General features: G+C 42.5%; 1 protein-coding gene across 5 annotated transcripts in view; it reads left to right on the top strand.

Annotated features, from left to right (window-relative positions):
* The window catches only part of larp4b (La ribonucleoprotein 4B), a 33,562-nt gene that overhangs the window by 6,885 nt on the left and 6,238 nt on the right, over nt 1–20,439 (top strand). The window contains exons 3-16 of one of the 5 annotated variants that reach the window (XM_041054961.1): nt 8,798–8,951; nt 11,533–11,706; nt 12,902–12,980; nt 14,494–14,630; nt 15,300–15,403; nt 16,269–16,379; nt 16,614–16,667; nt 17,268–17,474; nt 17,701–17,807; nt 18,020–18,286; nt 18,746–18,770; nt 19,059–19,229; nt 19,440–19,630; nt 19,825–19,936. In XM_041054961.1, the coding sequence (XP_040910895.1) occupies nt 8,798–8,951; nt 11,533–11,706; nt 12,902–12,980; nt 14,494–14,630; nt 15,300–15,403; nt 16,269–16,379; nt 16,614–16,667; nt 17,268–17,474; nt 17,701–17,807; nt 18,020–18,286; nt 18,746–18,770; nt 19,059–19,229; nt 19,440–19,630; nt 19,825–19,936 (1,893 nt within the window). Of the gene's footprint in view, nt 1–8,797; nt 8,952–11,532; nt 11,707–12,898; nt 12,981–14,493; nt 14,631–15,299; nt 15,404–16,268; nt 16,380–16,613; nt 16,668–17,267; nt 17,475–17,700; nt 17,808–18,019; nt 18,287–18,724; nt 18,771–19,058; nt 19,230–19,439; nt 19,631–19,824; nt 19,937–20,439 lie in introns of all 5 variants that reach the window. The other 4 variants (XM_041054959.1, XM_041054960.1, XM_041054958.1 and 1 more) reach the window with 4 other exon arrangements.

Raw genomic sequence — 20,439 nt, 5'->3', positions numbered from 1 at the left:
ATTAATCTGAGTGTTTCTGGCAGCAGAGTGTACAGAAGTGTTGACAATGGTAAACTAACAGGAACTGCAGTGGGTAAAGTTTACATGTGGTTAAAGCTCATAATGCTTTTCCTCCTGCTGTCGAGACATAGACGTAGAATTACCTCCAAACAGAGCAGAGCACAAACACTTTGTCTCCACCTTTATTAGTGTGTTTCCGTCTTAACACAAGGGTAGCTGCTGGAGTTAATTGCAGGTTGTCTGTGAAGCTGTGCATGTGTGTAGTAAGCGGAGAATGTTTTACAGTTTAACGGTCTGTCAGTTGTTGGAATGTAATCAATGCAAAATATGTCAAATATAAACTTTATGAGTAAGTGGGGAAACTTCTTATATATACGTTTAAGACATAACTTCTAGTTAACCAGGTTTTGAAAGCAAAATTTAAGGATCCAGTAAAGTTGTGATCCAGTTTTCTTGTGGTAAAATATCAGATAATTGTAAATCAACTTGTTGTAACCATGGTCGTAGGTTAGCTTGTTAGTGTGAGTCCTACCTCACCTTGCAGAGGGTAGCATCTCCTTGAGGGGAAATTTGGTAAAAGTAAGCAGATGTCAGACCGCTCACGTCTTCTGAGGAGAATGTTGAGACATTTAAATTGCATGGCATGGTTTTATCCATTGTTTGCTTTGAGGAAATTACAAGTTTATTTGTTGATTCACCCTCATGTTTTAAGCTTTTCTGCAAATAACATATTTCAAAAAATATATATCATTGAATTATAAATGTTTATGCATTAATGTGTAGTGTTGTAGCTGTTAAGGACAGAGCTAATTTTAGTAGTTTATATGCTGCTAAGTATTTAGATCATTAGTAAGACCTTATGATTTATTTGTTGATTATATTTTGTATTAATAATCTGAGTTTACATAGTAACTAAAACTTTAAAATAAAAGTAATGAATTTAAAAGCACAATATTTCCTCCTGAAATGTAGCAGAGGCAAAGTATAAGGTAGCATAATGTGGAAATGCTAAATGTACTGACGTTACACCACTGCTCAGGTCATTAGTGACTGTGTCAGATGTGAAGCATCTTTAATGCTTTAATCTTCTCTGTTTGCGATGGGTGTGTCTGGAATTGCAAAAGGTCACCGCACGTTGTAATCAGATATTTGTCGTAACTTAAACCCAAGTCAGTATTTTTCATCTTAGTAGTAGGGAGGAAGGTGCTCTAACTCATATTTTGGAACCTATTTTTAGAAAGGTTGCATCGGGACCTGAGCCGATAGTTTAATGTTCTGCCTGTCATCATCCATCAAGCAGACCAAACAATATCTTGTTGCAGTCATCAGTCATAGCTCCACTTTGTTCATAGAAGCTGAAGCTGAAGTGAAAATGGGTCAACACAAGCGGGTTTTAGTAGAACGTGCGGAGGAAGTGTCTGACGTTTACTTTCTGGGCAGCTAAACTGTGAATTAAGCTGCTAATTTAGCTGCTAACAGCCTAAAATAATTCACTCAGCTGCACAGTCGCTGAGTCTTTTAACTCGACCTGTTGCGTGACGGTTTAGTGTGTAGATTTTTGCTTACTGTGTGAAGAGGCGATTAGAATTAGACTTGTTCATTCACTGACATGATTGATCCTGTTTTTCTTAAAACCTGATGAGATTTGACAACTTCAGGAAAAAAAAAACTTTAGACTTCTACTGAATCATTATATACAGACTGGTGAAATGAATTGAGGAGCCTGTGAGGCTAGCACGCGCCCCCACAGGCAGGCAGGTCTGTAACCCCTTATATCCACAGAATCCGGCCGCACCGCGTTCTGGCGGCGCTCCATCTCTCTTGCGGCTGTGATGTTTCAGGAGCGGAGCGTCTGTTCCTCTTCAGCCACATTTCTAATATAATCCAAAATTGTTTTGCTGACATTTCTCATGTTTTACTGAATGCATGTTTGCAGCTCGTTTTGATGCTTTGTGGCTGTGCAAGTGTGAACGAGACAACCCGCTGTTCCTCTTAAATTTCTCATTGGTCATTTTAATTTTCAGTATAGTCCATCTCACAGCACTAACAGCATTAACATGTGCTTTTATTCATTTCCAGCGAATGATTCAGTGATTCTAAGCAATCTTATCAGCAGCACGTCGCTGTGGTAAGGACTGCTGGTTAACATAGTAACCTATTTATGAGTCATGATCATATTTCACACTATTTCCGACATCTGACAACAGGAACGGAAAAATGTGCAAGTGAGAGCAACTGAATTGTGAATTCGGCTGCATTAAAACACAGGACAGTTGATCACAGCGAGCAGAACGGGCCACGCCAAAATCATCTCCCTCCTTCTTTCTCTCGCTGAGCTCAAACGAGAAAAACTAGTTTTTCTGTGCATGTCAAAGTCAGTAACAAATGAAGCGGAGCATTAAAAATTATGTTTTTAAGTCAGTTGTCGTCAACTGGAGGCATTGATATACATTCTCCATCGAATTTCAGGCTTCAGATACGTGAGCTGGTAGGCAAAAAATAGAACCAATTAACAGCAAATATCTGAATGGGAGTACACAGGAGACGGTGGATGCTCAAGGGATATTAGAATCAAGCTGGTGGGACAGGCATTGTCTCAATACAATCAAAACAATGTACTGATAGGCTGTAATTTGAAGTGAAAATGCTTTTTGTCGTGGATTTTATTCTGTTTGTTTAATTTTTGCTGATCTTCATCTAGCTGGCCGCTCGTGTTAGACCCAAACTGAGCCGCAGATTTCTACATGAGCTTGAAAGTAACAAATGCCCAGAGAACTAGTTTATCAGTGGTTGCAGTTTTTTTTTTTTTCTTAATGTCTTTATGCAAATGTTTCCGTTCTGGTCGCCTCACACACGTTGAGACCCACATGCAAACAGAACTCATTTTAAAACAGCTCTGGAGGACTGTAGAGGTACAGATGTGGTGTGGTGGAGTCAGTCAGTCAGAAGCCTGTCTGATATATATGACCGTGTGCTTTGATTTGATTACGCTGTGTTCAGAGAGAGCGTACGTGGTGGCAAACTGGAATCAAGATTTGGCTGCATTTAATGGACTCATTCAAATGTTACTGCCTCAGTGTTATCAGCCGCAGTGGTGAGTGACAGCTTGATTCATCTCCCAAAAAATGTCACTGTCATTTTTGCACTGCCGTGCCTGCACTGGAAATGTATAAATTAATATATTACGTGGCCTACGCTTGGCTGCTTATCTCTAGAATAAGAACAGTACGTCACCAGGAAAGACAAATGACACAAGAACGATCAAACAGGACAGATAAACGATAAACATCCTCAAATCTGCTTAGAATTTACATAAAAAGATGCTTGTTGCTTGTTTGTTTCGACAGCGTCAGAAGTAATCCTAGGTGATTGTTGTCCATGGCTACTGTATGAACAGGAGCTAGTTGTGGCTAATGAAGCATGAAGCACAGTGAACACCTTTAAGCCTCTCGCAGCTTGGTGGTGACGTTTCTCGATATGCAAACCATTCCCAGCAGGAGAATATGGCTTTTCTATCTGAGAAATGTACTGACTGTGCCAAAAGCCTGCAATTTCAGGAAGTAAAAATGAGGCAAAAACATCCGAACGTTTAAAGTGTAAAGTACTTGAGGGAAGCACTATTCATGCTAAGGTGATTATGCTAGAGTTTCCTCTTACAGGCCTCCCTGTGTGTTTCATCCTGCATGCTATCCACACAGACTCCACAAATTCATTTGCAGTCTGTATAGCTTACGATTCTCGCGGGGTGCTACGCGGCCCTGCAGGTTTGATTGATGGCAGCACATGTGACACTTTTGCAAAGACTGTCAGGGCTAAATGTGGTCACCAGGGTGGGACATTACACCAGCCTCTGGCCAAATACTGGTGAATTCTACTCTCTGAGGAGTAAACTTGCTCCCTCTACCAGCTACCTAACTAGCTGTCATTTGGATTTCTGTTTCTTTCCTAAGACTTTGAAGGCTGGTGGTGGGTTGTTGTAGCTGTCTAGGCTAAATTAAAAACATAAGTTTCTCACTCCTCCCCCAGCTATGTCATGCTGTCTCCCTGAACAGTGTTTCTGCCACTGTTCTGGCGCGGTGTCTGGGTGGCTGGTTTTCTTGGCTGGTGGCGTCACTGGGCTCTTGGTTTGGATTGAAAATCAGTTTTACTTTAGCAGTATTTGGCACCAGCTCTATGGCTTGAGGAGGGGACTGTTGAGATTCCAGATCACTCCCTGTTTTGGTCTCAGTTATGTTTCTAGTGCCGGCTCCAGTGCCTTAAATCATTCCTCCTCGGATCAGAGATCACGCTTCTTTGTGTTTTCAGATCAGAGGTTTTCTTGGTTATACCGTTTAATCTCGATGCTCCCTGTAACAGAGTTTGTAGTTCTCTCTGTGTGTGCAGAGGAAACCAAGAGAATTCAACTGAGAAAGTGAACCTGTGTCTGTCACAAAATAAACTCGGGGATGTGTCGTCCTGTTTCCCTGATGAGTTTCAATCAACCTCTTCAAATAGGAAAGAATGTGGAACTAAGGAAATGGGTACGAAGTAAGCGGACGGCCTTCAGGCAAAGAAAAAGTTATTTTTCCTGAGAGCTCCAAAATTAGGAAATGGAAAGAGCCCGCTGTCTTTTTCCGCTCTCATTTACACATGCTCAAGATTGGAAAGAAGATTGGCAGCAAAAAGGAAGGGGAAACTCTCCCTCTGATGGAGTCCAGTGGGCTAATGCTTCAGGCTGTAGGTCTCATTACAAGCTGGGATTAGTGGTGGGAAAAGCGGTCAGGGAACCAAAATGCTGCCTCCGGGGTTGAATGCTCACAGTTCAGGATGTCAAAAGGTTCCTGAGTAAAGTCAGTTTCCGTTTTTTAAAAAAAAAGTCATAAAATACACAAGAAGTCAGCACAGGAGTTGGAGTTCAGTCCAGGTTATCTTCGTAGGCTGGCATTTTATTTGCTCATAGACAAGTTACTTCACACTGAACGCAGGCCAAAGTCTTGAATCCTGTTAAGAGGATTTCCACAATGTACAACTTACTGAAACTGTAAAACAAGCATTGCTGGGACCATGAGAAGTAAATTTGTAACTTCTGTTTGTTTATAAGGCTTAACTTGGCAGTATTAAATAATTTAACCAAGGCCACTCTTAGCTCTTACAATAGGAACAGTAACATAAGAAATTACAGCTATAATTGTATTTTACTAATAATAATGTCCATGTTTTTTATTTAAGAAAGTAATTGAGTTAATTAAATTTTTATAGAAATCTAGTTTAGTCCCAAATAAAACTGGTGCCACAGTAACACAGGCCATGTGGTGCTACCACCTCATTCCTTATTCACACACATGCATACACACAGAGTGATACGCCATATGCCTCGCACATATGTGTTAGAAACAGACCATAACTTGAACATGGCCTATTTATAGCCCTGCCTGTAAAATCAAATCGGTTATGGGTGAAAGCTGGAAAGAAAAGAGGACTCGTATGTGTTGTGAATTCGAACGGTATCAAAAAATCTGAAGGCAGAAAGAAATGACTGAGTTCCCTTCATCTTAGCGCGCCATCTCTGAAAGACCGCAGGTAATTTAAATACTCAAAAGATGCTTGTTATTCCCTTAAAAACAGTTGAGCTTCCCTCCACGCAGCTGCTAATGCTAGCTCAGACTGATTAACAACTTGACCTGGCTAATTATCGCTCAGTATTAGCAACTGTAAGCACAATTTCACAAAACACATTAGTGTAATCCTTTACCACACAGACTGTGTGAAAGCGTTGCAGTGCTGGACGTCAGACTCTGTGCTTTGGACCAGGTTTATTAATGTGAGAATTATGCACATCTTAAAAAAATGTGTAGCATTTAAAGTTTGTGCTACGATACTAAGAGGGTCAAAGCCCAATTAAGTGCAACGCAGACACCTTGAATTTGGGAAATCTTTTCTCGGTTTGAATGCCTAGTCACAGTTATGGAACTCAGCAGTTAGAGCTGGGCAAAATGCTGTTGATCATACAGAGCCTGTCACACTTCTGATTTGTTGAGTTTTCAGCTACGTTAACAGCTGATTACTGTAAACAAATAACACAGTCTCATGAAATGATAGGACAGAAAGTTGATGAGCAATAAATTAACACTGAGCTCTTTTCCAGCAGCCCGGTAACAGACTGAATTGATTTGATTTGATATGATTTCACTTCATTAATTCAGCCTGATGTTGTGGTCAGGTTAACTGTCTCACCAATGCCTGCCGCCAGCTTTGTGGCCATTTTCCCATTCCGTTCTTCAAAGGCGGTAGATCGGTAGCTAGCTAAGTGGAAAGATCCCACATCCCCATTTTTAATTCTGCTTACAGAGCGTTTCTTAGTCACGCTGAGACTCGAACTTTGCGTCTGAATATATCACTAAAATGAATCACTAGGTTTGACTGCTTTCTTACCTAGAAGAAGCTGAATTGGAAATACTTAATCACCTTGAACAGCGTTCTGTTGATGTCATATTAACCCTGCTGTGTAGTGATTGTGCTCAGAATGAAGCATTTTACTGTAGTTGTGATGCATTTGAGTCCTGAGTGCTCAGCACTCATCTGGCCCACTGTCTCCTCCAGCTCTGTAGCTGTCAGAGAGGGAAGATGAGCCTCAGGTCTGCAGACAGACAGATAAGCCCAAATTCAGCTGTTTTTGTTTTCTACCCTGAAGGACTCTTGCGTGTCTGCTGTCTCTGTCTCTCTGCCTGCCGCTGCGAGCTCGCCTCCATCGGAGAGGCACAGCAATAAACCCGGCGCTACGCCGGCTGCCCTCCGGTGACACCAACAATAACTCGTCTCTGTCCACGGTTCATGATGAATCACATCCTCTCGTCTCCTCCTAAAATACACCCTCAATCGAGGAAGCAGCTAACCTTTTCCTCCTCTGGGAAAGAAGGGAACATTTTAAAATTTTGAAAGGTCAAGCAGTGCCCACAACGTACACATCCGGTGATGTCAGCAGCGGTTTCTATGGCAGCCAGCTGGGACAGGAGTGGGAGTTTTACATTAGTGCAGGGCTGGATTATTCGCACAGGCGGGGGCGTGTGTCTGTCTGGCCAGACACATCCCGAATGATCTCGTAGTGCAGCGTTTGTGAAATACGACCCAGGAACGCTGTCTCTTGCTGGTAATCTTGCATCCAGTGAGGCTTATCTCTCTCTTTCCTTGCTCTCTAACTCTCTTTCCTTTAATCTATCTTTCTATGTTTCTGTCACTGATTCTTTCTTTCTTTCAACTTGCTGCTTCTTGAAGAAGAAGCAGGTTTTTCCCAGCCTTTTTTTTTTTTTGACTCCTCAACTCAGCTCATTAGGAGAATAATCTAAAACCCAAGGCTCAAGAGGGCTGATTTAATTTGAGCGATGCCTCAGGGTTGATTTAGCACGTGGATCAGTGGAGCAGGCTTCGTTTGAGCTCAGGTGTGCGACTCCACTCGGTATTTTGCCGGAGAATGACTCAGTGCAGCAGCGAGAAAGCAAAAGCAGAGACGGGTGCTTAACAGGAGCGAGACAGCCAGTCAGCTTCTGCAACGTCAGCCTAGCCCACCAGGGCAGCAGAGCCTCGGTGCTGTCATCAGATTTGTTGAATCAACCCAGCAGCTTGGATCGGAGGGGCCAGACAGAGCATGGCTGTGATTTGATGGGGATAACTTAAACAAGGTGTGGTGGCAGAAAGAGCCTGGGCTGTGGCTTAAGGCATACAATGTTGGTCCCGAGTCTCCGTCTGTCGCTCTGTGGAGATACCTAGAGACTGTTCATGTGTGTTAATCATGGATTGGATGCAGTGGAGCCTGATACCACCACCGACAGGAAGCGCTTGGCCCGCTATGCCTCAGGACTTCGGTGAAACGCTGGCTCTGACCACAGCTCTGGGTTACAGTCTGTTAGCCTGTGAGACATGCATGCTGAACTGCTGCTTTGACCCTGTGAGTATGTCCAGCAGGCAGCAGGGCTGTGTGGGCCTGGTCCCTGTCAGATTGTACCAGTATCTCCGTTCCTGTCAGATGTTGTTGGGCTGAGGAGTCTAGCTGGCAGACGAGGCAGTCGTGTGACGTGATTGATGAGCGTTGAAGAATTTCTGTTGCTCAAGCCAAAAAAAATTCAGTAGAATTGTGCACGTTTGTTGATTATGATTGGGTAAAATAAATTTTCCCATTCAGTACGAAAAAAACCTGATTAAAAACAGTGATGAACTTTAACCAGTTTACATGTGCAGAGATTCATTTAAAGAGAACCTTACTCAAATGTCATTTCTCCGCTGTATTTGACAGTTTTCTCAGCAGAGAGGAAATTACTTTCGACTGTTCAAACTTTCGGTTTTGTTTTTGAGGATTTTGCAATAATGGTTTTCCTGGTGATGGTATCTGTCACAAAGCTGTCATTTAAGTGTAGTTCTGCTCGAGGTTCCTCGAAGTTTGCTAAACCATATTTCCCTTTGCTGTTTAATAATATGTCATTCCACTATCTGGCTTCCTGGCTCATCTGCAAAAACTTTAACAGTTTATACTGTCAAATAAGCAGCTATTTAAGCACAGTGTATTACGTTTATAAAACTGTGGTGGGGGACACTACTTTTTTCAGCTTGTACGGTGAAATGAGTGAAAAGTTGTTAATGAATTTGAAATTTTTGGTTTACTCACCATTTATGCACAACACATTTTTTCTGTCAGGGCTCAAAATTACATTTAAACACCAAGTATGATGAGATGATAAATGTCTGTTGCTTTTCACTGAAACTTGAAGTGCAGGTATGTATCAGCAAAAACCGACATCTCTGACCAAACTCTGTGTTCCGTTCACAGGAATCCGCCAAGGTTTCGGACCTCAACCCCAATGCGAAAGCATGGGCCAACCACATGTTTAGCCTGGACCCCAGCGGGAGTGCTGACACCACAACTGCTGCCCTGCAGCCATGGAAGGAAGGCTGCGATAGTTCGGCCGACCCCGGCCCAGAAGGTCAGCCAGCCGTTTGGGATACAAAATATGCTGAGCACTTCTATACTTAGCTTTTGTTTATCGGCCATTATAGCAATGATAAAGTTCCAGAAGAGGAAGAAAGAATTTTTTTTAATTGCGATGTCAGTTGATGTTTTTTTTTTTTTTTTGTAGATTCCATGGCTACTTACCTGGAAACCTAAAGTACAAATTAATATCTGTCAAATCAGCTGTAGACAAACACAGCAGAACATAATGACATTAGATTGTGGTCAGAACCAACTTTGTGTTCTATAACAAGAAAACTGAAACTCAGTGAAAATGGTCTGATGGTGTCTGTTTAGTACAGAAAGGCTACATTTTCTGCTTTGGTTAAAAAAAATGCAGCTTAACACTGGAAACAACATACATGTCTTTGAGGTGTGGTGTAAGGAGTTGAAGTGACGGCTGAGGTGGAAGAATTTGAAGTTGCAGAGTCTTCGTGGGCTGAAACACAAATGAGTTGAAATGTCAGTTGGATATGAGGCACTGAAAGGAGTTGAAGTGTCAGCTGAACAATAACAGTTTGATTTGAACCGTTGGACAGAATAGAAGGATCAGGTGTTGAAGTTTCTGGTGGAGAGCAGGCACCGAAAGAAGTTAAAGTGTGACAATGCAGCCTGTAAGACACGTGTCTCAATTCCACTTTGTGCACCTGCCAACATACAGTACAGTGGAAAAGCTGTAGGCGCTAAAAGTAAAGTGAGGATGCCTTTAAAAATAATGCCACGGATAGTTTTAATTTATCACTGAACTTCATACAAAGTGCAGACCATCTGCTGCAGGACTCATTGTGATTCTAGTCTCTTTATGACTGACTGTATTGTGTGGGCTCGCTGACCTGCAGCAGAGTGAATTTGGGACCAATCTGAGATTGTATTGTGTGATGGGTAAGAATCTAAACGTCTAAAGCGGCATATATGATTTTAATTTAGAAACACTGAACAGAGGAGGTGGGTCATTTGAAGTTGAAAGGTCAGATGGAGTTGGCACTGGCAGCACAGACAGTTTCCTGCTCATCCACACACACATATGCCAAATTAAATATATCTGTAAATAATCCAGTAGCTGTAACTAATTTTGCCTTGTTGAGGGAAAAAAACAGTGGGGTTCTACTCACAAACCCTAATTTTACTTTGCAGCCCGCCTTCGTCTATTCTTGTCACTTTTCTCGTCATGCCAAGACACCTCTTTAATCATTCATACTCAATTTAGTATGAGCTATGAATATTCCAACCACAGTCACCGTTCCCTCTACGCAAATGACCGTAATCACTCACTTTAATGTGCCCAGCCAAGTATAGCCAACGCAGAGGCAACAAGGATATGGTGGCGAAACAGAAATCATTGATTAGTCTGTGTTTGACTCTGATTGACGTCCCAGCCTATTTCGTCTTTCAATGTCTGCGAGGACATTTCTGGAAAATTTATTGCAGACGACTGGTGATTTAATATAGTCGGGGCCGTTCATGTAGTGGTCGTTTTTGCTACTATGAACTTTGTATGAGTTTGCCATCAGGGAAGGAAACGCCTGCTGATGGACTTTTATTTTCTTTTAGTGTTTAGAGTAAATGTTATGAATTTGGTAAAAGTGAAAGTATGGCTTGGGGTTTAACTCGGATACCTGAGAGACAGTGACAGAGCAGGTAATGACAAGTTCACTACCTGCAAAAACCAGTGTGCTGTGATGAAACGCTGCACTTCTCAGAGGAAACCTGCCAATCAAACGTTGGAGGCGGCACTGTGATGGCTGGGTTTATTTTTAGTAGTGACATGCATTTTTTGGCTGGATGGTTGCGGCCCATGCAGGCCACAGAAGTCATCCTATTTATTTAAAACAAATCTAAAAGATGAAATGAACCACTTCCTGTGTGTCAGAGAAAAGGGCCAGCAGACATTTATATGACTGCTGAAATGTGGTTTAAAGCTGTTGTTTTAAGAATGAGTAGATGAGCCCTTCATTTACCTCAGCTGCAGAAGTTACTAGACCATAATTTGAAAGAGCCTCGTTCAGTGACAGGTAGCGTATCATGTTTCACTGACGCATTTCCCCGTTTTCTGATCTGTTCCTGTTTTAATTTGCTGTTTGTGCTGTTGGCTGCAAACTTCCTCCGTGCTGTCTTGATTTAATTCAATGCAGTGTCTGCTCTTCATCACTCATTCAGTCTGATCATGTCATACTCACCATTCAATGAGAAACACGCTCGTCATTAGTTTCTAGTCACTTCCGCTTCCGCTCTAGTCATGTTTTTTAATTTGTTGTTAAACGACTGCCAGTGAAACCTCACACTTCCCTCACAGATGCTTCACATTAAAAGCCATGAAGACATGCTCTATACATGATGCTGAATTTATAATGTCAGCCATTATAGTAAAGGTAATGCTACTGGTCATCAGTGTGTTTTTTTTTTTTAGGATGTATAGTGGTCTAAAAAAAAAAACAGAGAGGGGGAGCGAACTGATTGGCTTTTAAAAAGAACCACTTTTAGTTTAAATGGCCAGTGAAATTTCTTACCCAGACACCTTGAATAATTATTATACTTCCCCTTGTTGATTGTCACAGGCTACGAAGCCAGTGAAGACAAGGCTTACAAGGAGCCCCTACTAACTGACCCCGATGAGCCTCCACCGGTACCAGTAATGCTGGCTGAGCCGGCCCCCGTGGCCCCCGTCACCCTGGAGTGCGCCGAGCCAGCCTACACAGAGTACCCCGAGCCTGGGGAGCCTGGCCACACAGGTGGGCTGGTTAGTGATTGGTTGTTTGCCAGAGCAGGCAGTGGGCTGGTTGCAGACCAGCGGGGGGTAGATTAGATGAGACATCCACCAGTGACGGTTCGATCTATATGCTCAAGCACATAGATCGAAACGTCTCTGGTGGATGTCTCATTAAACTGCTTCTAAGGGAGCAACAGTGTGCGGACTTTCATTTTTCTTTTTTACAGTTTCATTGGTCCAGCACCTGTTGGTTTTGTTTATTTTTTTATTTATTTGTTTTTATATGGGATGTGTGCATCTACTTTTGGAGACCAGTGGGGCTTACCATGTGTCTACAAGGCCTAGAAACTTCGCACATCTGTCAGTTGTGTGTCTCCCTCAAGCAGACAGCTACAGCCTAATTAGCGGTCTGAAGCTTGGTTTGATTAATACCTGGAGAGTGTCGGGCCTCGATGACACATGGTTGAAACCAGTTGCGTGGGTTTTCACTGAAACAAACGTAGGATATTTTTTTTCTGTGCAGGCAAGACAGGAAAATACACAATGTGATTTCATAAATGCAATGAGTAGTGTAACTCCTTAGAGCCACGCTAGCAATATTATCTCTTTATTATATTTTTAAGTCTTAATGCTAAAATCAAATTTGCTTCCTGTAGTTAAGAGCTGTGCTCAGCCTCAGGTAGCAGAATGTATTGTCTGGATCCATTTTATTTTATTGTTTATTCATTGCAGCATTTAAGTTCCATTGACCTGCACCAGACACTATCTGTGACAAGTCATTTGTCTCCAGATGCCCTGTACCTGGAGGGAATGTCAGCATAAACAATAACAATGCTGAAGGGAAGGCTCGCGCTTAGAGAAGTAAAACACTGTACACTGAGTGTGTCTCTGAATGAACTGAGACCGATTGTAATGTGTAGTTATTCAGAATAGAAGAAGCCTAGTTGATTGCACTGGTTGAGTTTTTGTTGAACTGCTAACAAGCACAACACAAAAATAAAAATATAAGCGGAGCATTTTTTTTTTCATACCATTTCATTGATGTAATGTGTTTGCTCGGCATCTCTGCTCCTCCCACCCACACCCAGCTTTATTTTCAGTTCATTTTACTCAAGCTTACATTTCATTGGTCTGAGTAATGTTTTGCCATCAGGGTCGGATTAGTTAAATTTCTTTTTAATTGATGAAGACAATTCCCCCTCTGTGTGTGTCAGCAGGCAGTGATCCCCAGCCTGAGAATCCACAGGAGGGCCTGAGGGAGCACCTGAAGAAGACCTTGGAGTTCTGTCTTTCCCGGTGAGTTTACCTCAGTAATTGACCTCGATCATTGTGTTTCACTTTACATCACAAGTAGATCCTGGACATATTTTTTTGACGAGGCTGTGAGTACGTTTGTTTAAAGTGAATTTTCAACTAATAGGTTTTTTTTTTTGCTTGAAAACCAAGACACAGAATGGCATAGTCACTCATATTATCATATTGTGGAGGGATTCCTTTAACAGCAGCAGGCTGACCCAGCCAAAGTCTCAGACTGATGTACCTCCATGATTGCTCAGCTGCGGCTTCACACTTGTTAATGGTGAAAAGCACTTAAACTGAGCCACAGAAAGAAAAATGGCTGCTCTCAAGTGATCGTTAAGGAACGCCAAGACCAGAAAAGACAAGACAAGCTGCTGTGGGTGACTCAGTGGAATCCCCTCTCTGGTTATCCTGCCTCCTGAGATGCCGTTGATCCTGTTTGTCATCAGCTGGGCAGTGGTTGCATTTTTGTTTGGCTCAAATTATACTTCCATGTCAGCGCAGCCTCGAGGGGCCACAGTGGTCTGTGTGGTGCAAGTGTTGTCTTCTGGCCATGTCCTCAAGGTTCCGCATCTGCATGTAGACCAAAGTGTATGACTGTGTGGACCGTATGCACAGACTATACACACTGACTGCACACGTGTAGACGCGTCGTGAAACCCACATTCCCCATGTTAACATCCACTCAGTTTATTTCCATATATTCATCACGCCACCTCCAAGTGGCATATTCAGTGTTATTCTGAAGAGATGGAGGCAGCTAAGTCATTAGAGAGACATACAGTCCTATTTTAAAAAATATTTCCTGATATTTTATTTGCTAAGAGCTTAATTGACTGAGAAAACGATCAACAGATAATCACCATTATATTAAAGGCTATTCTTATTTGTACACTTTAAGAAATCAGACAGACAATTGTTATAATGATAAATCAGTCACTAAGCAGGACTGTAAGTTTCTGCTACCAGTGTGCTGTTTTCTTAGTACTGATCCAGCACCTCACTCTCTCTCTCTCCTTGTGGGCGTCAGGCGTGGTCTGAATGAAAGCCTTATTTCATACTGTTGAATGCCTCTGTGGTGGTGGTGGTTTAGCTGCTGGTTTGGGGGAACCAAGGCCTCGCAAAATTGCCTTTCTTTTTTTCAGACTCTCAAAAGAGACAAGAGAATATCTGGAGCAAGTGGGAGAAAAAAAAAACTTGTGTTGTGTTCCCTTTTAGAAAACGTTTAGACTTAAGTTAAAAAAAAAAAATGCACTTGTGGCTTGAAGGGCACCACTTCCCATTCCCAGATCTGTCACCTTTGGATATCCCAAATAAAGCAGCTCCATGTTCATTATACGTTGGGGTGTAGTGTAACGAGACATCTCTGAGGTGACAGGTGTGACTCAGTGGGTGGTAATAAAGGGTAAATTTCACCGCCTCACAGTTACAAGGGCACATTTAGCACGTATCTGAGCCGCAGCCAGGAAGTGTCGCTAACCACCGCTGCGTCCTCCTTTTTGTCTCTTAGGGAGAATCTGGCCAGTGACATGTACCTCATCTCCCAGATGGACAGCGACCAGTACGTGCCAATTGTGACGGTGGCCAACCTGGACCATGTCAAAAAGCTCAGCACAGACGTGGAGCTGATCGTGGACATTTTACGATGTGAGTTCCATGACGAGTAAGAGCCGGTCAAGAGTGACTCAGCGATGTGATGTGTTTTTGTTTGTTGTTTGCTGCCAACATTTATGAGCCACTTCATGATTTCTTTAATAAAGCAGGACTTTGATGATGGCTGTAGGACAAGACAAACTTACCAGGCACAGTGAATTTTTATCAGCATGTTATTGGGGTTAATTTCCCAGGAGAGGTTGTTAAAGTGCAGCCAGCAGAGACGTACCTGCTTGTCTTTGATTTATACACATACTTAATTTACTACTTAAATGAATCCTATCTGTCTGGAAGCTTCACTTTGTGTTTATGGCTCAGTGATGTGTGCGGTGGCAAGATTTTGCAAATGAAATTGGATGTGATACTGTAAACTAACTAACTTATTTGTGCTGCTGTAAGGCCTCGTGTATTAGTATTTAATCTTTTTCAGATTTAAGGCATTCAGGTTAACACTCAGTGACAGTTTACAGTTTAATAGACAAAGTGTATGAAGTTCAAGGTAAAGAGCCAGTAAATGTGATCATTTACTCTAAACCATCCAATCTGTGGATGCTTCATTCTGTAATGGAAATGAGGATATCTTCACAGATATCACAGGGACTTTTTTTTTTTTTGTTTGGTTAGTGGTTAATATCTAAAACGTGTTGATCTGGCTTCCTACAGCTCTGCCATTGGTCCAGGTGGATGAGAAGGGGGAGAAGGTGCGACCCAATCAGAACCGCTGCATCGTGATCCTCAGAGAGGTTCCTGAGAGCACGCCCATAGAGGTCAGTGGACGTGCACGATGCTTTATTCGTGCTGTACTGAAAACTTCACACATGTTGTTCACGTCTTTACACTGTTCAAACCCAAAAGGAACAATAGTGTATCTGTTCTTCAAAATAAAAGGCTTTGTTCAGCACCAGTGATGAGGTCAAAATTAAACTGGAGAAGCTTGTTAGTAAAAGTAAATTATTTACAGCAGGAGTCAGACATGATACTTGTCCTTATAGCTCTGTTACACACAGCGTTTCTTCTCGACAGCTAAATTAATTCACCCAGGCTTATTAAATGCAACTCACTTTAACAACAGGGCCACGTCCTGGTGTCATGTTCCCAGACCAGTTGTGGTTTGGTTTGTCACTTTTTTTGTTTTTAGACATTTTACTCTGATGTTTATTAGGCGTGGCAAGCTAACGCGATTGTTTTTGAAGAAGCAGAATCAGTCAGTTTTCAGTCAGTTTCTGTTTTCAATCAAAACAAGTCTGATGTTTGCACTTACTGGACCTTTAAAAGTATAAAATTATGATTTATTTGTCACAGAATTCCTCAGTCTTATTTTCTTTTGTGTGTTAGTTTTAATGTTTAACACATTCACAGTTCAAATCCAAATCAATTTGATCATTTGCTCTCAGACAAAATGAACGACTGTTTGATTTTTCTCAAGATTCTGATTACATACACATCTGTTCACATCTGTTTTAAGTCAAAGTAATAGATAAGATACTTTTTCCTGTGTGATCCAGTACGTTTTATGTTTGTTTGTTGGGGTTAACTTTTATTTGGTGGTGCACGGCAGGTGTTTTATGGAAAGTTGGTTTTAGAGTGTCAGCAGCAAAATGCAGTGACCTCCTCTCCTGTTTTGTGCTGCAGGAGGTCGAGGCTCTTTTTAAAGGGGACAACTTACCCAAGTTCATCAACTGTGAATTTGCCTACAACGACAACTGGTTCATCACCTTTGAATCAGAAGCAGATGCACAGCAGGTAACAACAAACTCTTAATGTTTCTCCTCACCCCTGAAATAATATTTTCCCTGTCTCTCTGTCCATTTCCTGTGTAAATATCTTGTCCCTTTTCTGACAAGAATTCAGTTGAAGAGTCATCTCTTCCATGAATGTCGGTCCGAGCATCAAAGTTTTCAGTTCCGTTCCTGTTCCTCGTGACGTGTAAATCAAATTGTTACCTAACGCTTTCCTGTCCACTGTCTTCTGATAAAGGCATATCAGTATCTGCGTGAGGAGGTGAAGACCTTCCAAGGGAAGCCAATTAAGGTAGGATGCATGGACAAACACACACTGACTGAACAATGTTGGACAGATACAATCAGTGCCTTTCATTAGCACCACCAACATAACTTATATTATAATTCTTCTTTTAGATTCCATATAAACAAAATATTTACAAGAAACATGCACCATATACCATCCGTGTTTGTATCAGGCATGATGATGCGGTTTTAATGTTATTTTATTTTTTGTGATTATGGGGCCGTGTCCTTGTCAGGATTTGTGCTTTACTAAACCTAATTTTGTGTGTGGGACCTATGTGGCTGTTTACCAGCACTTTACCAACCATCAGTGCTAAAATTATGACCTAAGTTCAGTTCAGAACATTAATGACCCTTTGACAGTCGCCAGTAAGTGAGTAGCATTGAACTAATGGCACAAACAAGGTGTAATTAAAAAGGAAAAAGATGTTGACAGAGGCAAATATTTTTTCAAATTGCTGAAAAGCAAGATAAAAGTAGAAATCCTTCACTCTTTTACTCCTACTTGCCAATGTATTAATAATAGCTATTTATCATATTTTAGCAAACTTTCCTTCCTGCTCCAGTTTGGTAAAACACTGTTCTGCCTCTCTGTCTTCACCAGGCGAGAATAAAGGCGAAGGCAATCGCTATCAACACTTTCATACCAAAGAACGGTTACCGGCCGGTGGAGGTGAACCCATATGCCCAGCAGCGCTACACATCCTACTACATCCCACCGGTTTACAGCCCCCAGCAGCAGTTCCCCTTATACAGCCTCATCACGCCGCAGGCCTGGTCGGCCACACACAGCTTCATCGACCCCACGCTGGTGAGAACGAGATGCTAGATTTGGTTTGGAGATAAGACAATATGTCAAACACCTTTTGATGTCTTGTTTATTAAATGCTGTTGAACTTTGTAAACAACTGGAAGCATTAGGTGGAAAAAATAATTAGATTTTAATTTTGAATTCCTAATTCCTTTTTGTTCTGCTTTCATACTCGTTCACAGACTTACTGATAATACAGCTAATGAATCTGTCTTCTGTTTGCCAGGTTACCCCATTTCACAACAACCAGTTCATCAACGGATTTACCACATCACATAGTTTCAAACCAGCGACGTCCCCCCTCACTGTCAGACACTACTCGCCCAGGAACAGGTTCGTCTCTCTGACTTCCCGAATGTAAATAGAGAAATATGATCCAGAGAAAGGGAAACAGATTATTTTGACTGGTAGTTATTGTAGTTTTGAAGTTTTTAGTTGTGAAATTTCATGAACAAACGTCAGTCGTGCATTATTTTAAATGGAGCTCACTGCTGATTCTTGCTTAGACACTTTTGTTGACTATAAAAGCTTTTGTTTGTCTGCAGGAATCACAGTAAACCTCACTTGAGGCCAACCATCCCCACAGCGGACCGCAGCACAGGGCTCCTGGATAGCCCGAGCCTCTTTCCCAGCTTCCCCAGCGAGAGGCTCAACGGGGTCCGCAGCAGCCCGCCGACGCGACTACCCACCAGCCAGCCCCGAACTAGGTTACCCTCCACTGTGGCCTTCCCTCGTAGGGACACTGTGGGCACCGGGCGAGTTACCGAGCCCACAACCACCACGGACTACTCCCTGGGCCTCGGGCGAGGAAGGTACGGGACTGTTTCAGTGCTCGAGCACTGCTGTGTGACACTGAACGCTGCAGTGGCACAATATCCAGACTGTCAAGAAAATGTCAGTTTGGATAAACTTATGTATTTAACAAAACATTTAGAGATGCAGAAACCAGAGGAGTTTTAATCATTTGTGATTGAATATCTTCCCATTTCAGTATTCTTTTTGGAATACTCTTTTTTTTTGGTTGGACGAGTCAGTGAAGAATCAGTTTTAAATCAGTAAAAGTAAAGTTGAACCTAAAAATAATCCAAATATTTGAATTCAGGAATGAAAAGATCTTCCCACTGCTATAAGTATTAGTGGCACAGTAACTGGTGGATGTGGTGTGTAATCCTTTTTTGATTTGTGTGAGGTTAAGTGGTTGTTGCAGGTAGAGTGGATGTTTGTAAATTGAGATGTTCTCTTTCTTAAAGGAAAAATGTTTCTGCTTCTAGGAAAAAGAGGGACGAAAAGTTTACAGTGAGTATTTTTTTTGTGTCCTCGTGATTCTGATGTATCTTAAAATTTATTTAGTCTTGGTTTGACTTAGAGTTTTACTGAGAAACTAATATAAAGGAGACAATGAAAAGGAGATTAGACATATTCTGTAATGTAATTATGCATAGCAGTCTCATTGTTTTCTTTACTGTTAGATTATTAAAAGCTATTGGTGCCTCATCACTGTTTCTTGTAGTGTAACTGTTCGTGCGTTGCTTTCCATCCTTTTCGGAGTTTTTTGCTGACTCTGTGTTTGTTGCCGTCGTGCAGAGAGTGACGCCTCAGTCGCCGCCTCCTCCTCCCAAACCCCCGTCTCCGAGCTTCGAGCTGGGCCTCTCCAGCTTCCCTCCCCTGCCCGGAGCAGCCGGCCAGCTCAAGACCGACGACGTGTTTGACAACCGGCTGGCCAGTAGCGTAGTTGTCGGAACCGCCAAGGAAAGGGTGAGGACCGATACGAGCGCTGAGCCGACGCACTGGGTGTCACACAACTCTACATACCAGCATTCAACACACATACTCCCCACAGATCACTCAAGTCCATTTGTGTTCAGTTGTCAGACGTTATCAAAACAGCTGACTGATGGTAATGCTATGACTAAAGAAAGGAAACAACACAAACTTCCTGTGTGTGTGTTTGTGTGTGTGTTGCAGAATGTAAGTGCTGAGTCCAGTACCGGAGGAGCTCTCTCTCCAACGGGCCCCAAAGAGCCGCTTCGGTCCTCCACCTGCCCGATGCCTACAAGCTTCCAGCCCTCGCCGACCACCCCGACCCCGACCTCAGCCCCGACACTGACCCCAGCTGCCGGCCCGCCACACAGTCCTGCTCCCCCCCTCCCAGCAGCGTAAGAGCCACACTGACGCTTCACATTTTTGAATGTGCTAAATCTCAAACGTGAGAAGCTGTGGATTGATTGACCGCTGGAGGTCAGCGGACGTATTGCGGAGTTTGCTGTTGTCCCGTGCACGTAGCTCACACGAGTCGCACCTCAGATCATTTCATTTATTAATGTTGATCCCTCCTGTTTGTTTATTTCAGGGAGGTGAAGGTGACGGAGGCGAAGCCAAAGGAGGTGCAGTTGTCTGTGGAGCGAGTTCCTGGCACTCTGTCCACTGCAAGCAAATCAGTGCAAGTCAACGGTGCTGCCACAGTCAGTACTGATTTCTCCTTTCCCTCTGTCCCTCCCACACCTCAGTCCTCAGTCCTCACCAGTCCCTTTTTAATGCTCACCCCCACGTCTCAATCACAGGTGAATCGATCTAAGCATGAGCAAAATGGGGGGTGAATTCATCGTGTCTGAATTCTGCACCGGATCGTATTGATTTTGTTTACAGATAAGTCAGTGTCTCACAGGTATCAGTCTGAAAGATGTAACTGCAGCTTCTCCAAGGAAAGTTTCTGTGTCCTGTCGGTCAAAGCAAAGTTACTGCAGAAGATGGTGCATTTTCTTCTTCCACATGCATTTAATTCACTGGATTACCCGAAAACAAATGACTGAAACACATTAAAAACAGTCATAAAACTGTGTCTGTACTGGCAAGTAAAAGGAAATACACTGATGATAAAAGAGTGGAGGCCAGTAGATGAGCATTGTAGAGGTGCAGAATATTTTATGACCCTGTTGTTGTTGTTGTGGTGGTTGTTTCCTGCCAG

Source organism: Toxotes jaculatrix, chromosome 14 (genome assembly GCF_017976425.1).
Source record: "Toxotes jaculatrix isolate fToxJac2 chromosome 14, fToxJac2.pri, whole genome shotgun sequence".
Classification (NCBI taxonomy): Eukaryota; Metazoa; Chordata; class Actinopteri; family Toxotidae; genus Toxotes; species Toxotes jaculatrix.
This window is presented reverse-complemented; position numbering and strand designations above follow the sequence as displayed.